The 17,586-nt window shown below is 37.1% G+C and overlaps 1 protein-coding gene across 2 annotated transcripts; it reads right to left on the reverse strand.

The window, feature by feature from the left end:
* Positions 1 to 5,737: 5,737 nt before the first annotated feature.
* On the reverse strand, positions 5,738 to 13,213 carry LOC122045721 (PH, RCC1 and FYVE domains-containing protein 1-like). 2 transcript variants are annotated; one of them, XM_042606066.1, is made up of 9 exons: positions 12,757 to 13,213; positions 11,520 to 11,606; positions 11,269 to 11,358; positions 11,038 to 11,124; positions 10,827 to 10,946; positions 7,918 to 10,017; positions 7,699 to 7,845; positions 6,520 to 7,040; positions 5,738 to 6,203 (listed from the first exon to the last, which is right to left on the reverse strand). In XM_042606066.1, exons 1-9 carry the CDS (start codon positions 12,796 to 12,798, stop codon positions 6,068 to 6,070), a joined length of 3,330 nt encoding a protein of 1,109 aa, XP_042462000.1. In that variant the 5' UTR covers positions 12,799 to 13,213; the 3' UTR covers positions 5,738 to 6,067. The 2 variants fall into 2 exon arrangements, with proteins under 2 accessions (XP_042462000.1, XP_042462001.1); XM_042606067.1 differs by having other exon boundaries at positions 10,733 to 10,946; positions 12,757 to 13,212.
* Positions 13,214 to 17,586: the final 4,373 nt, after the last annotated feature.

Genomic DNA, 17,586 nt, shown 5'->3' on the forward strand with positions numbered 1-17,586 from the left:
ACTCTAAGAACTTCTGATCGCGACCGGTAGACTGACATCAACACACGAGTGTTCCTACTTCTATTTCTAAAAGTGTCGGTAACATTTCATTTGTGTACTTGATTACTGCAAAAGGACAAGTACAGTGTGTTGCACTTGTTCGAACTTTCATTGTACTCGATTTTCTCTTCTAGAGGTACTGAGAGAGGCCTTTAGTGGATTACCGATCGATAGGTCTGCGGGAGCTGGGTCTTGAAGTAGGAGTCGCCGAAGGCTCCGAATCAAGTAAACCATTTGTGTCTTTTTCTTGTCTTTTTAATTTCGATTTCATACGTACTTTGCACTGCGCATACTTGTGATTTTAAAATCGAAAAAAATGAGTTTTTGAAAACCACATGATTCATCCCCCTCTCACGTGCGATCGATCCAACATATACAACTATACTATTTATAATATCAGTGACCTATAGGCACGAACCTAAGTATATAATCATACTATAACATAAATTCATGAACATGAGTTATAGGCCTAAATAACAACAAGGGTCTCTTAAGATACTCAATATCCTACATCACGATATGAAATAACCAACAAAGGTTTTAGCAAGATGCTCGATATCCTATACTACGATGTGATCGTCCTAACAATAAGTACAAACTTAACTCATCTACCAAGGGGGCTAGTAGAATATTCAACGTCCTACACTATGGTATGATAATATCATGCATATTAATAAACACAATCATGAATATATATCAAACATAACTGCATAGCTATCAAAAATAAGTCAGCATATAAGGACAAACAATAAGGTATCAAACTCAAGAGCAATATAGGATAGATTTAAGGTAAGTGAGTAACTACGACCTCATCAAAACATAGTAGTAAGCAATCATGCACTATAATTAAAGCTTTCAAGAAGATAAGCCAGATCTACCTACATCAACTGTAGATCATCTTAATCATCTTCAAGTCAAAGGATCTACTTCGAACTCCAATCCTATATACAGTATGTGAAGCACAACTGAATACTTGAATATTCCTAATAACGACGCATAGTCTACATATGTTAATCACTTATTTCCCATTTAATAGTTACCTTGATTTCTCAATTATTATTAATGAATATGTAATTTACTTAGTCATCACTAATATGATTAGAAATTTAATTAGAGGTTATTAATTAACTCGATTACCTATTGTATATAGCCTCCTCCTTTTCGATAGGAACTCTAGGTAGCCAGCGACACACAATCGGTAGAACTCGAGCAGGCGGCGACGATCGCTGCTCGTGGGAGATGGCACAGACAGGGATACAAACAGCCGGGGGCGAGGCTTCGGTGGCTTTCCGCAGTGGTGGAAACTGCGGCGGCTGGCACGCGACCCTGCTGCAATCGAGAGGCCAATTGGCTGGCGGCGAGGATCGTAGTAGCGAGTTGCTGCTTGTGACTCGGAAGTGTGAGAGGCCGACAACTCGCTCACCGATGCTACCTCAACTCTCCGGTGATGACCAACGACCGTCAACAGCGATCCACTTTCCAAGACATGGAGGAAGGTTGAAGATCAGTGCGGCGATGTCGGCTACGTCAAGGGCAAGGGCGCGCAAATGCACGGACAGGAATGGAAAGGTGGCGGGGAAGGCCTTGGTGGCAGTGAGGAGGAACACGGTGCCTTCGATCAGGCGCGGAGAGGCCGTTGCCAGTCGCTCGCACCATTGAGTTGCATCGCGGGTGAGGCGCTAATGCCAACTTAGGTTTAATACTTTATCTCAATTAACTCCTCATTTAAATGAGTATCTTCAATAGGCTTTATTTCTTACCTATTTATCCCCATAAAATATAAAAAGATTTCTTTAAAATTCAAAAAAAAATATCAGTAAATTTCATATAAACTTGTTTGCTGATAAATTCTCCACTAAAAATATTTATTTTTCTTAAAATAATTTAATTATTTACATCTTTATTTATATTTTTGGTATATTACATGATGCACAGTCTTGCTCGTAAATGAATCAACTTAATTTAGTACAATCATGATCCTAGATTTGTATCCTTGTGTATCCATGTGCGAGAGAGAACATCTCCCCATGCATTGTTCACATCATATATGTATGTGAAATAATATAAACTAACACTAAGGTCATGAAACTTCTAATGTGACACTAAAAACTCATTCACAATAACAATAAAGTCTCCTTTCACCTCTTATTTTTCATTCATATTTCTAACCGAAAATTCCAATTTCCTTGTTATTTTCCATTCCATAATCTACATAGAAACAATGCTCTTTTTATTCACATTCATTTTTTGTTAGAGACAAAAAAAAAAAAATCCCTTCCATGCTCCAAGAAACACTAGCCATTTTTCTGACTTTGTTGTTCCTCTAAAAAAATTATTGAACTAGATAACATCAAATTTGAGATTACCGGTTCGTCTCCACTGAAATTTTTCACCGATCGCTAGGGCAAATGGGGAAGCTCGCGGTGGATGACTCAGAAGCCCAATATCCCTTGGTTGTGCAATCCATTTAGAGAAAAAATCTTTATAAATACGTCGTAGTTGAGAATCGAACCATAGACATTTAGATGATAATTTAACATGCTTCTGCTGTACCATAGCTCCGGGGGCGACCTTGCTATTCCAAATTGGTTGAAGGAGAGATGATGATCAGAGCTTTGATCATAACCGTACCATTGCACTGCATTATTCTGTTTATCAATGTCATAAGTAATATGGGCAGCTGAGTTTCTAATTGACAAGATTGTAGCTGGTGTAGCCATTGTGGGTGGCATTCTTAATCTTCATGGTCTCTAGCAAAGAGACATCTTTTTTCATATTCTAATCGCTAGTATTTTTATTTGCAGTTTGTCTCTTTTAGGCACTACCTAAATGCATGCACCTGCTTCATGTAGTCTTAAAGCTCCACCCACACAGCTTAGAACTTTGTTCATAAGGGACCTTTAACCATGCATCTATTGTTTTTTATTAGTCTAAGTTTCACTCAACTAATCCGCTTTGAAATATAATTTATGCACAGGCAGAGCTTTAAAATATTAATTTATATTAAAATTTAAATTCTATTCCTCTTATTTTTTTTCTCAAGTGTTTTACCATTATACCACACCCTTGGAGACTACCATGCATGCATTTGTATGATCTTAGATTCATCAATGATCTTTTTTACTCTGTTTTATAAACTGATTCTTAACTCCATTCATTATTTGTTAACATTACCCCTCAAATTAGTATGATGATTAATTATCATAGTATATCTAGGAACTTCATATTGTCGTTTAATGTTAGATCGAACGACGCGCACGCTCCATGGATGATTTATACATCTTATAGGAGGAGGATTAAGGCATAACTTTAAAGAATTATCAGAAGTTTAGCATCTTAAAAGATGACAAGGGTAGCAATAGATCAACATCAATCGGAATGTCGTAGGCATGAGCAAACGGATGGCACATTCGATATTCAAAGATGAAACACCTAAAATTAGTGGGGTCACTAGTAGACAATGGTGGAGTTTAGGGTGCTAATGACACTTGTGGCATTAGTCGAGGCCATAGAGAGGGGAAGGATCCACCTTCGCCTCTTTTGCTTCGGTGAGAAGAAGCTTGAAGCGAGATGAGTAGAGGCCAATGAATCACGAAGTGAGACCACAAAGGAAACGAAGAGGATAGTAATGTGGGAAAAAAAGGGAGGACACAATCATCTTACAACCTCTCTTCCAACCAAGAAAGAATAAAATGGTTGTAATGCGCTAATAGAATATAATTTGTATTTATAAACTTATTATAATTTGACTCCTTTTTAATTATAATAGTTTAAATTTATTAGCATTGAAATTAGCAAACAAGTTTTAAAATTTTAATAGTTTATCATAACATAAATTCTATTTAAATTTATTAAAAAGGTTGAAGCGTTACGATACATTAGATATCAATAATCAACATTAACAATAAAAAAAACATGTAAACTCATAAGCACATATATGTGGATTTCGACCATATACATGTATCTTTTGTCGAAGAGTCTCTTCGTCAAGGCAAGTGCTCTCTCTCTAAGCCAATAGAGTTATGTTGCTTCGAAGGCCCCGATGGTGGAATAAACCGCATTCGCTTGAGCAAGTTAGAACTCAAGCCATAGCTTGGATTCATCTTTCTCCCAGAGACAAAGACAATGGAGTAGTCTTCCCCAACCCTTGCACCATGGCAACACAAGAACAATACTACAAGGAGGAGGAGAAGGAAGAGAAAGACGCGAAGAAGATGACTCCGTGTTGATAGAGACGAGTCTCTTGCGAGGCGACTCATGATATCTCAAGTCAGTCTTCTTCTTCTTCAACCTCGAAGAACATACATAATTTTGACATGGAAATCTTAGTGATGGTTTGTATTTAAGGAGGAGCTAAGTGAGCATGTATTATTAGTTAATTGATTATAAAATCCAAAGTTGTTTCTGAAATGGGACAGGCCAGTTCAATTAGGTAACTGGGGAGTCAAAAGTTCTACATATACAATGGCATTTAGGGTTTTTCTTATTTAAAAAAAATAATTTATTTTTAAAAATGGTTGTTAAGATTTAATGGTGTTAATAATGCTAAAATACAGTATTACATTTTTTATTTTATTTTTAAAAGATAATTTTAAAGGAATAAAATAGTTGTTTAGATGTTAGAGAAAGAATAGTTTAATTATTAAAATATATATATATAAAAAGTTAAAGAGCGACATTTTGACATTAATAAAATGTTAGAGCCAACCTTGAAGATATTTAATGTTTATAAAAGAATTCCGAAAATACAACCCTATCCTTCTTCCTCTCGCACCTTCATTAGACTCGCAAGCAAAGGAGGGTGGTGTAAGCTAGGGGTGACAATCGATGGAGATGCAGCGGACAGTCATTTTGTTTTTAGTTGGCACAGCGGCGGACATTCTTTGATTACTATGATCAAGGGTAAAATATAAATTGCACGAAAGTCTACGTAATTTTGAGTTTCCTTGCTAACCGAACTCCTTAACAAAACAAACTCAGATGACCTCTACCAAACCAACAACCCCCAATAACACAAGTTCACAGATTAGGTCTCGACCCACAACCAGTCAACCACAGATTAGGTCTTGACCCAGAACCACAGATTAGCTACAACTCATGACCGCAGACTGGCTGCAATTCATGACCATGACCCAACTGCAACCTTACGGTTAGGTCAGACTAGGAACTCGTGGCCGCGAATCTTGGCACGAGGGTGTTTCATATTTTCCTTTTCCTCTGTCCCTTTTTAAATGGAACAAAAACAAAATGGTTAAAGTAAAGAGTGCATGTCACCTTGAGATGGGGTTGGCCATGAGAGAAGAGGAAGCAAAAACAAACAAAAGGTAAAGAGAAAGAGGCAATTAAAAACAAATAAATAAAAAAAGAGGGCATGTCTGGGGATTTGGTAACCTGAGAGGGGCCACATCACTTTGACTGGCAGACTGACCAAATTCCAAACATTCAGGCCAAAGCAGCGCAAACCTGTCTCCAGGATTTTGTTACACTAATGCTTGTTCTGTGTTCTATGCATCAGGGTTACAAGTCTAACACCTAGCTCAATGTTTCTTTAGAATTAGCAAGTTTACTTACAAATCTGGATTCACACAGCGTTGGCTACGACGACAATGCTGAGAGGGTTTCATTCACACAGCAGTACAATAGCAACAGCAATCAGTTCCATAATCGAGCTTCTACATATTAAGAAAAATGGAAAGAGTTGTCAAATTGCAGCATCATTAAGAAAAGGGCATTCTACATTTTAAAAAGAAATTTCATCTCTACTAGTAGGAAGAAAAAGGCTGCTTCCTATTGTTCTCATCTCTGAGATACTGTATGTACATCGCATTACAATAGGTAATGGCCAGATCTAAAAGAGTAGAACATGATGTTCACGAGGAGAACATACATTTTGATAGTAGATCAGAAGTTCCCGTGTCAGTGTTGGAACAATCGAGTAAGGCTTAAAAAGGCACCAGGGATTTTCACTCCTTTTGGCTTTGGGTGATCAAACTAACTTCTAAGCATTGCAGGTACACAAATGATCTTATTATGATCTATGTGCAGAATGGTTAGATACTGTCGTTGATGCCCTATCTGATCCGCGAACATTGTATCTCTCGTAGACCTTTTCACGGTTTTCCGACCACCATGCTTCTGCCTGATGCTCCCCGAATTTTCTTCGACTGTGAAAATGCATACTATCAAATTTGCACAAACAGTTGTTGTGTGAACGAATGCAAGCACAATTTGAAATACAAAAAACAGTGAGTCTCGACTATATATTTTTAAAATTATGTTACTAATGACAAGAACAAGAAACAGAAATAACCAATATTTGGCAAGTCATCTAAGATTACTACAGAATCTTTACAAACAAACAAGAAACTAGGGCAACTTAAAAGGACCTTTAATGTAGATGCAACACAATAATCACATGAATAATCTGAGATGATTTAAGAAAATGAAATTGAACTAACAATGTTTAGAAGGATAACCAACCTGAACCGAACTCTCTTCAAATCTCGAGTTCCATCATGGAGGGATAAGAGAGTTATATATACACCAGGTTCATACTGCTCAATCCATTCAGCCTCAATTTGATTACCTGATGAAATGGGACTTTGGGACTTACAATCCTTGTCGACATTTTGAGGTTGTTCACTTTCTTTGTGATCCACATCAGAATTACTGATGGATGATCTCTCTGCATTGCTGTCATGTTGTCCACTACTGAAGTCTTGTTCCATTTCGTTGGAACTCACCTGCCTAATGTGTTGTAGATCTGCACTCAGTTTGTTAGATTCACAGCTATCCGTTGATGCATGATTCTGATTTGAGTTTCCATTGACAATAATTCCAATAGAATTAGGAGAATTGTTTGGATTGCTTCTTGGTTGATGATCTCCATCTGGAATGGCAAGAGGACTTGGATATAAGCCCACCTCATTCGGAAAATCCAAGTGTCTTGCTGCATCATTTTTGAAGAAGCCTTGGGGAAAGATCTCAGCCATGTCTTTAAGCTGCAAGATATAGATCACATAAGTCCAGACAAGGCATATGTTGAGTGGACCAAATTAAAAGTGTCAAGAGAGGTCCAGGACAAAAATGAGGCCTATAAAATCAAGAAAAGTGACTAAATGCAAGCATATAGTATCAGTTCCAACTAAGATAAGCATTCTACATAAACAAATTTTATTATCTCATTGAAATATATAGGAACAAAGAGAAGCGCAAAGTATTCTCTAGTCTTGAAAGTTTTTTATCATTCACTAGCATACCTGAAACTCATTTGAAAGTGCTTCCTACTCTTTTTCTTCTTTTTTACCAAGCGTTCAGGCTGTTTTGCATGCCAAAACAAAATGTTGTCCATGCCAACCAGTACGGAACAAAAACTTAAATCCATGATCTAGAGCATAGGTTGCCAATGATTAATTAAGGAATGTGTGTAAAGAATGGACTATTTAGGACAAGAACAGGCATTTGCCAAAAGTCCAGCACATTCAATTCTCACCCCAAATATCACAAATAACTAGCAATATCAACAGAAAGCACCAATTGATGAAGACCTTAATCATCAAGGCAAACTATATCAAAAAGCATTGAAAGTTTATATGTGAATTAAAAAGTCAATTCTAACTATGTTATAATGAGCAAAGAAGACAACCAACCAAAAACGACCTGTGCTGTTAGGGATTTGATAACTTCTTTGGCAGCTTTTGATTTTGCTGATTCCTCAGCAGCCACTGTCGTAGCCTCTTGAGCTTTCTTAGCCAATTTTCGCAATTCAAGTTCTTGAAGTTCACAATGCTGACTAAGGTTTTCAACCTAATGCAGATCCAAGTTAGATCAGACTAGCAATGGAAAATAAGCTATCCAATAGAGGAGGAAAAAAAATACCTGGAGACGTAATTTCTGGACTTCTTGAGTCAAGAGCTCATTTGTCTTCCTCAGATTGTCAGTAGAACTTTTCGAGAAAGAAACTCCAGAAGTTGTGGATACTGGTGTTGCAGAACGTGGAGGACTACATTTTCTAGAAAAAGGTGAAACCGCTCTTGAATGATTGATAGATTGAACCATGGATGTGCTAAGCACTCTAGGAGCTACTCGCTGCAGATCAGTCCCACCAGCTAAAGCAAAATCTTTCATCTGCATGAATGAGCTGATTTGAGTAGCTCCAATCATGGACAAGGAATCATGTTTCTTCCCGAATCTGGCTGCTTTAATATCCAGACTCTTTATGAGATCCAAGTTAGTTGGTAACACAAAATTTGTTGATTTTGTCTCTATTTTTTCAAACCTGTCCTTGCTTTCACCTGATAAGCGAGGAAAACCATTTCTTTTGTTGTTTACTGCTCCAAATTCTAATACATTATTCAATTTCACATAGCAGGAATCACAAACTCGGTAAGGTTTTGCTGGATTAGGAGACAAGGCAGCTCTCAAGGCCTTCCGGGAACTACATGAGTGGCAATGAACAAGCCCACAATGGTAGCAATTATGTCGCTTGCGGGTGAAGCCAAAAGTTTGTCTACATGATGAGCATAGCGACTGCTCAGCACCTGATACCCACTTATGCTGGCATATCGCAGCTGTAAAGTTAGCACCACAGGCAATATATTTGACAGCTCTATCTTTTAAAGCTTCAACAAGGTTAGGTACTTTCCTATCTTCAAGGTCTCCATGGCCCAATCTCCCATTAGCACCTTTTCCCCATGTATAAACTTCACCTCTACTTGTTAGGACTGCAACATGGTATGAACCGCAAGCAACTTCTGCCACACATTCACCAACAAGTTTATCTTCAACTAAGCATGGAAGCTTTCCATCAGATTGTGGATTTCCAAGCTGGCCATAAACACTACTTCCCATTGTAAAAACTTGTCCAGAAGTTGTCAAGCCAATTGTAAGGCTATGACCACAGGCTAGCTTGTAAAAAGTGTGGTCAATCAGTGAAGCAACACAAGTAGGCTCAAGTCGTGGTTCCTTATCACCATGTCCGAGGCGATATTTGTCCCCATCTCCCCAGGTGAACAATTTTCCAGAAGGTACACTGTTGTTGTGCTGAGCTACTATAACCTCTACTATAGCAGCTGTGTGCCATACACTGCATGCCACTGCAATGGTTTTCAAACCCCTTAAGGATTCTACCTCCCTTGGCTGTACAACAATTTCTCTGTTCCCATGACCCAAAACACCGAATGTTCCATCACCAAAAGTGAATAACTTCCCCATCGAAGTTACCAAGGCCGTGTGCCAGGTGCCACAACTAACATATTGAACTTGAATACCCTCCAGTGGCCCTGAAACTCTTTTTGGTATCCAGTGACTGACATCATTACCATGTCCCAGAAGACCAACATTGTGAGTGCCATTACCCCAAGTAAGAAGTTCACCTGAAGAAGTTACAGCGCAAGTGTGGAACTCCCCACAGGCAACCAAATCTGCACTATTTAGAGCCAAAGATTCAATAAGACGAGGGTGAACAACATCATCTCCAACCCCATGGCCAAGTCGCCCTCCAGATTCCTCACCCCATGTGAATACTTCTCCATGTTTTGTCACAAGAGCAGCATGCCGGACACCGCAAGCCACACGGTGAACATCTAAAACTAAATTTGACTCCAAGGGCTTAGGCAAAAGTAAATCAGTTCTCCCATTGGAAAAATTGATACCTCTATCAGTACCATTTCTCGTTGAAATTTCACATATGACATCACCCCACACATAAATATCACCTAAAGCATCACAGTCATCTTGTGCAGAACCATGACTTGATGTGCTGGGTGCACTAGAAACGCTAACTCTGATAATATCAGAAGAGACACCTTTCACAAGCATATTTGCAACATCTGATCTTTCTGAGTGTACAGAACTTTCAGAAAAGATCACTGGTGAAGTTCTAACACTAAAATCGATGTCCGGAGAACTACTATCCAATACAGAGCCAATTGAACTTACACTGGGGCTATTCAATATAAGATTCAGATCCCTGGAATCCTGTAACATTATCCAGATTACCAAGTATTAACCCCCATAATTATGTGCAATCTGTATACCCAAGTACACTGAAATAGTTTCCCATCCTAAGAAAATATGCAAAATAAGAGAGTACAAACAAAGTAAATGCTAGGAATCCTAATTTCAATCATGGACTTATATCAAGAAAACCTTGCAGCAGTAATATAGTCGAGCCCCATTAAGCAAAGTGACCATAGTACAAATCCTTTCCTAGAATACAGACCTAAGGGTTTAAAGTTTAATGTCTCTAATTGTCTCTACATCATAATCAATAACATACTAGGAATGCCCACTAAAAATAAGAAATCAATAAACCAGTTGTCTGATCATAGGGTGGCGTTATTTCAGATTTGTAACAAACTCAGAAGCAGACATTCAGTAGCTAATTACACCATGCTTCTAGGATAACTATAGGCAAGGCAACTTGAAGTTGAAGAGTTCATCGAGTTATAGCAATCCTATGGCTCCAATGTCCAAGTATGACAAGATAAATATCTTATTAGATTGGAACATCAAAGATAAAGGATCAGAGGTAGACTGAAACATATTTTTCTAGTATACCAGCTAGAAGTGTATCCCAACTGAATTTTTAATGATATGAATTGCATAAAGAAACTATGAACTATATAATCATGCTACAGGTTACTTGAAGAAGAACAGTGTTAAGCTTCCTAAAAGCACACACGTAGATAACCTGCATCCTGAAGGCTGAAGTTAGTCGAGAGACCTCATTTGGAAAGAACAACGTTAACAATAATTAATGGTATTGTGAAAGGCGTATCATTTACTTCAAAATACAGTCCACCATCACGCCATCCATCAATTTTTGGTCGTCCACCTTGATGAGAAGAAATCAGTGCCTTCAGGCCAGCAAACCACACCTCTGTCTCAAATCTATCCTTGCATATCTAAATATAAACCACAAAATGGAAGTAAATAATCATCTTAAATTGAAAAATGAGAAATATTAGATAGCAATAAGCACTTGGTTACACTCACCAGATCAAGAGACTTCGTCCCATTATCATATATAAGTGAAAAGGACAGGTGGTCCTTCTCTGAGCATAGATGTCGTCTAAAAACAGGCTGAAAAAAGATTAATTATAATCAGATTCATATAGATATGAACCACCAGATAAATAAATGATGTCAACCAGAAGCCCAAATACTTAAAACTATTCCTTAATAGCAACCTCTTCCTGAGATTACAGAATTGGGGGACTAACTTACAGTTCTTTGACCACGGACAATTTCCAAAACAGATGTTAGCTTCAAACATTTCTCTTCACCGTTTGATAACCAAATCAATGATGACTTGTCCTGAGAACAACAATATAAAGAATATGTCAAACTAAATATAATGAAGATATCAAACCAGGAGCGTTCATGCTTACAGACAAAACCAAAAAATATGCACCATGAAAAATCAATAAATTAAATTGAATCTTTCTCTGATAAAAAATAGTAGGAAACAAACTTACAGCAGACAGTCTAAATGGATAGAATTTTGGTTTCCCCTTTTTACCATACTTCAGCAAATTAGTGCCTCTCTTCAATGCAGAAATTGCCTTCACACAGAACAAAGGAGATTAACTAAAAAGGATAAAAATGCATAAATATAATATAGAAAGTGTGGTTTGTTTTTGGTTTCGACCTCGATTATACATGATTATAAATAACTTGAACTGAGCAACCAAATTTACGGAAATCACAATGTTTTAAAAAATGGTTAATGTGGCCACATATGCAACTAAACATTCATATGCAATGTTTAGCCTCATAGCATATGCAAATGTAATAGCACCTTGATTTTTTATTGAAATGACCCTAGACCAGGCGATTAATAGATCTACCCAAGATAGTATATTAACATGCAATAAGTCTTACTGGTGTGTGATTTAATGCAAACCTAAAGATAGTAAAATAAAAGGAAGGATACCTTTGATCGAAAAAACAGCGAGTGTAAAGATCAGGGCATTTTATGGTTTGTAACGAAAAGAGATTGTCCCTAGATCATTATTTATGTAAGTAAAGCATTTCAGCTAGAAGTTAAAGATTCATTTATATACCTAATGAACCATAATTTGGTTCAGCTTAGGAGAAATTGCAATTAAGTAATGTTTATGCTTCAGGTTACTTGTACAAATCTTCCATAAACTATAAACTCCATTTCAAATGTGTATTTTGAAAAGAAATTTCAAGGTGTAGGTAAGTTAGTTTTTGTCACAGTGAGATGCATAAAGTTACCAGTGTATCAATCAAGTCAATCTACCAAATCACAAGATGACCTCAGATAAAAAGATCTTCTAATCTATATGCATGTTAATTACCACTGTCAAACTGCAAAATGCATCAGTCTTCTTCCATCTCACAAAACTTAAACTCTCATTCTATGACATTCAGATTTACCTTAAATTTCTTTAATAACCACCAAACCCTGTACTCAAATAACCGAAATATTAAACTAAACAGATAAAAAAGTAACAACTATAAAATTTGGGGCAAAAGTTTCAGACCAACAATATCCAACCACAAAATAAGAGAGAAAAAGCATCGGAAGAAACATATGAAAAGAAAAAGCGAAAGAGCAAGTAACTATTGACGATTCATCAAGGAATCCGCTTCAAAACACGATAGCATCTAAAACGTCTCCTAGGCAACTACAAAAAGGTAAATTTTCACACAAACCGAGTAAGATAAAATGCGAATCACACTGACCTTGTCAACAATCCACGGTGCCGATGAGATCTGCCATTCCATCTGCGGAGCACTCCACTGCGCCGCCGGCGAGGATCGCGCTTCGTCATAGATGCCAGATCTTCCCTCGGACTTTCATCAATCTCGGCCAATCCTCCACAATAAACCCTAACAAGTCCCCCCTCCCAAACCACCCCTACCAAGAAACTCCTAGAATGCTCACTAGGTGGAAACTCTCATGCTGCAGACTTCGCCCCGAGTCGACACCGCGGCCTTCGAGAAACCGAGGGCGGTTCTCGGACCTCGGCGCGACGGTTTTTCGCGATCGGTCCTGGGCGGTCAGGGAAACCACCAACAGAGGGAGCTGGAGGCCAGTGGAGCGGAGCGAGGAAGACGAAAGCGACCGACGGGGGCGGAGCGCCGGACTCGAGCTCGCTTCCGAGGTGGAAAAAAGGCGAGTCAGAATTGAGAAGAGCAGGCGAGTATAAATTCAACTGCCGCACAAATTTTTAAAAACAAAATCAAAAAGAGAAAAGGAAAAAAAAGGAATATGAAAAAAAGGAAAAGCGGGTGTGGTCACCGGAGGTGGGGTAAAGAAACACGCACAGGAATGAAGCTTGTGTTGCACCTGAGGAGCATTTAAAACTTAAATTGCTCTCGAGGATTTTTGTTTTTGTTTTTGTTAAGGATGTGATTAATAATCGAATGGATTATATCGAAAGGTCGATCACTCAAAAAATATTTTTATATCTATTGATAATTAATTTTAAATATAAGGTAAAATTTATCACATTAACGCTTATGATCAGCCTCATGGCAACATGTGAAGAGATAAACTAGGATTATTATTAAAAAAAAATTAATCAAGCGAACGATCCAAAAGAATAATTATTCAGGTTGAGTAAAATTTTTATAAATATGTTGTAATTAGGGTTCAAACCATAAGTACCTAGGAAATAATCTAAATATCCTACCACGACATCAGGATGAAATTATGATTATTATTGTGACAAAAAAGATGAATACATTCCAAGGTCAACACGGAAAAGGTAAATCATGAGGACTACTAACCTTTGGAATAGTGACTAACATATAAGGGAGATATTTACCTCGACTTTATCGAGATTCGAATCCTAAATTTTATTATGATAACATCTCATGTGCTAGTCACTAGATCTATCTGAGGGACCATTTATCAATTGATTAATTGAGACAATTAATGAATTGATTAATAAAAAATATAACAATTTGAAACTCCTATTAAATCGAAATATTTTTTTTAAAAAAGAATAATTCACGCGGCACGGAGTCTATTTGTTTCATGCGCCAGGCGGGGGAGCGCCCACGTGGGCGGAACACTTTAATCTATCTGTTTCCGAGGAACGGCAGTACACTTTGCGTCGTGCGGTTGCATGAAACCCGACGTGCTCCTGCCTACGTGTAATGCCCCACGGAGGGCCCCAACGGGTTGCTGCTATTTATTTAATTGGCGACCGTACATAGAGTACGAACTGTCCACGTGAATTTTGCCTAGCGGATCAATATTTTTTACTAATTTTAAAAACACCCTTATGTTTAGCATATATTTTTATTATTAAAATACCTCTATTTTTTTATATATATATTTCTTCTTCGATTCGATTTTGAAAATATTCATAAATTTTTAAGTTGGTATTTTTTAAAGGAAAATATATCTAATTTATCCATCGAATAAATTTAAAATATAACTTATATATAGTAAAATTTTAGAAAAGCCCAAATTCAATCATTGTGTATCACAAGATCAAAAGCAAACATACTCATTTCCTCCACTTTAATTTTATTGTCTCACTATTTATTCCCATATGATTACCACCATATGGTCCAGCCTTACCTTGTCTTTTGTTTTATTAATCGAGCTTCTGCACAACGCAAATGCGAAGTCAATAGTGACATTAACAAGAGCATTTGAGATCAATTCCCATAAAAAAAAATATTTGTTTTTAGAAAGTTCAATCACATGTGCTTTTTAAATTTATCATGATGACCAACATTTTCATTGACCAAACCATAGTTAAGAAAAGGAAAACGAGAACCTATAAGTTGGAAAATTAATTAATATCGACTAAACATGTAGCAACAATGAATGCTTACCTCCACCAAGTTTAGCATGTTGTTCCATGGCTCGCAACAGCAGCTAAAGCTCTCTGTTGTTGCTAGTTGAACTAGTAGTGTCTCTTTGAAGTCGAAGGAAAGGGTAAGATCCAAATCAAAAGAAAAGATAAGATTCATGCATTGCAACTTAAAGGTGGAGTTGCTAAGGAAGAAATTTATTTTCACTGTGGTGAGACCGGATATTGGAAGAGGAACTGTAAGTTGTACTTAGAGGAACTAAAACGGAAGAGAAGTGAGACTTCTACGTCAGGTATATATGTTATAGAAGTCAATCTATCTATTTCTTCTCTATGGGTATTAAATACTGAATTTGCATCTCACATTTGTACTAATGTGAAGGGGTTGAAAAATAGTAGATCATTGACAAAGGGCAGAGTGGACCTACAAGCAGGCAATGACGCAAGAGTTGTTACTATAGCTATAGGAACATATTCCTTATCTTTATCCACTGAGCTTATTTTAGAACTTGAAAAGTGTTGTTATGTGTCTACCTTGACTAAGAATATTACCTCTATTTCTTGTTTGGACAAGAAAAGTTTTTCATTTGTAATAAAGAACAAATATTGTTCTATTTATTTCAATGAAATATTTTTACTGTAGTGCACATCCTGTGAATGTATTCTATGTTCTAGACTTTGACAACTCAATCTATAACATAAATACCAAATTGTTCAAGTCTAATGATTTGAATCAAATATATCTCTGGCATTATCGCTTAAGTCACATAAATGAGAGTCGCATATCCCAACTCTATAAGGATAGATTTTTGGACTCATTTGATTTTGAATCATATGAGATATGCAAATCCTGTCTTCAAGGAAAGATGACAAACACTCCATTTAGTGGACACAACAAAAAAGTTGATGACTTGTTATGACTCATACATACTGATGTATGTGGTCCTTTCAGAATAGCAGCTAGAGGAGACTATTATTACTTCATTACTTTTATTGATGATCTCAGTAGGTATGACTATATGTATCTGATGAGATACAAGTCAGAATCCTTTGAAAAGTTTCATGACCATCTCATTAAGTGTGGGATCATATCTCAACTCACTCCATCTACAACACCACAATAGAATGGTGTATCAGAAAGGAGAAGCTCATTGCAAACATAGTTCCACATTGAAAACACATGGGAAAGATCATGGGTTTATAAGAGAAAAGATATCTCCATTGGCATGAGACTTTTTGAGTAGAGTCCAAGAGCAAAACCATGAGGGCTTAGGCCCAAAATGAACAATATCATGCCATTGTGGAGATATCTAAATTCTTTTTGATCCTATGCAGTCATCTTTCTCATATTGTATGTAGATGACATACTTCTCATTGGAAATGATATCCCTACTCTTCAATCAGTGAAGATTTGGCTTGGAAATTATTTCTCAATGAAGGACTTAGGTGAAGCAGTCTACATTTTAGGCATCAAGATCTATGGAGATAGATCCAGGAGATGACTTGGTCTAAACCAGAGTACATATATTGACAAGGTGCTTAAACATTTTGCCATGCAGAATTCCAAGAAGGGGTTCCTGCCGATGTCACATGGTGTGAGTCTTTCGAAGACTCAATGTCCTTCTTCAAAGGAAGAAAGAGATTGCATGGATCAGATTCCTTATGTATCTGCTATAGGGTCTATTATGTACGCCATGTTTTATACTCATCTAGATGCCTCGTATGCATTAAGCATGACAAGAAGATACCAGTCAAATCTAGGTGAAGGTCACTGGACAACAGTTAAGAATATTCTTAAGTATTTGAGAAGAACTCAAGATTATTTCTTGATCTTTGGAGGCAATGAAGAGTTTGCTGTAAAGGGTTACAACTGTTGCTGTAAAGGGTTACAGCGGTGTAAGCTTCCAATTGACAAGGATGATTCTAGATCACAGTTAGGGCATACATTTTACTTAAATGGTGGTCCTGGGTATTGGATACTACAACGATTTATCTTATTCTAGGGATTATCGATATATGAGATATGAGGATATGTAGAGAATCGAACAATGCTAACATTACGGATCCTTTAACCAAGGCTTTGACACCGAGGAAGCATGATGGTCACATTAGGTCAATGGATATTAAATATTTCAGTGATCGACACTAGTGACATAAGGAGATTGTTAGTGAAAGCCCTAAGAGGTAATCAAGAGTTGATTGACTTAGGACATATTGTATCATTTCATTATAAGACAAAGGTTATGGTTATTATATTTACTTCAGTTCAGTGCCAAATGAATAAGTATAATAATATCCTAGAGTAGAAGGTTCTAATCTACAATATATCAATTGGTTGAATTGATAGTGAGATATTGTAGAGAACGCTATTCTAAATTATTCCTAGTCAAGCATTAATATACAAAGGCAATATTAATGCGTTGAGATTAGCATGTAGGTCAACAGATGACTTAATCTTACAAGTCATGAATATAAGATATCAGGTTGACACATGGGTATATATTAGAGAATATGTACTGAATTGACTCACCATAAGATGTTTCATAGATCGCTATGAGTGTCATAAACATTCTCTTGTGATTATTGGTATGAATAGCCCTTAAACCTGAAGTCACTACGGTTCCCTACATAAGGAGTTGTGTACTTTGGTATTAGCAAATGTCACTTGTAACAAGATGGACCATAAAGTTGATCACTGGGTATGTAAAAAATTATGCGGAGAGATGTGAGTGATGTAGAT

This window comes from Zingiber officinale, chromosome 2B (assembly GCF_018446385.1).
Source record: "Zingiber officinale cultivar Zhangliang chromosome 2B, Zo_v1.1, whole genome shotgun sequence".
Taxonomy (NCBI): Eukaryota; Viridiplantae; Streptophyta; class Magnoliopsida; order Zingiberales; family Zingiberaceae; genus Zingiber; species Zingiber officinale.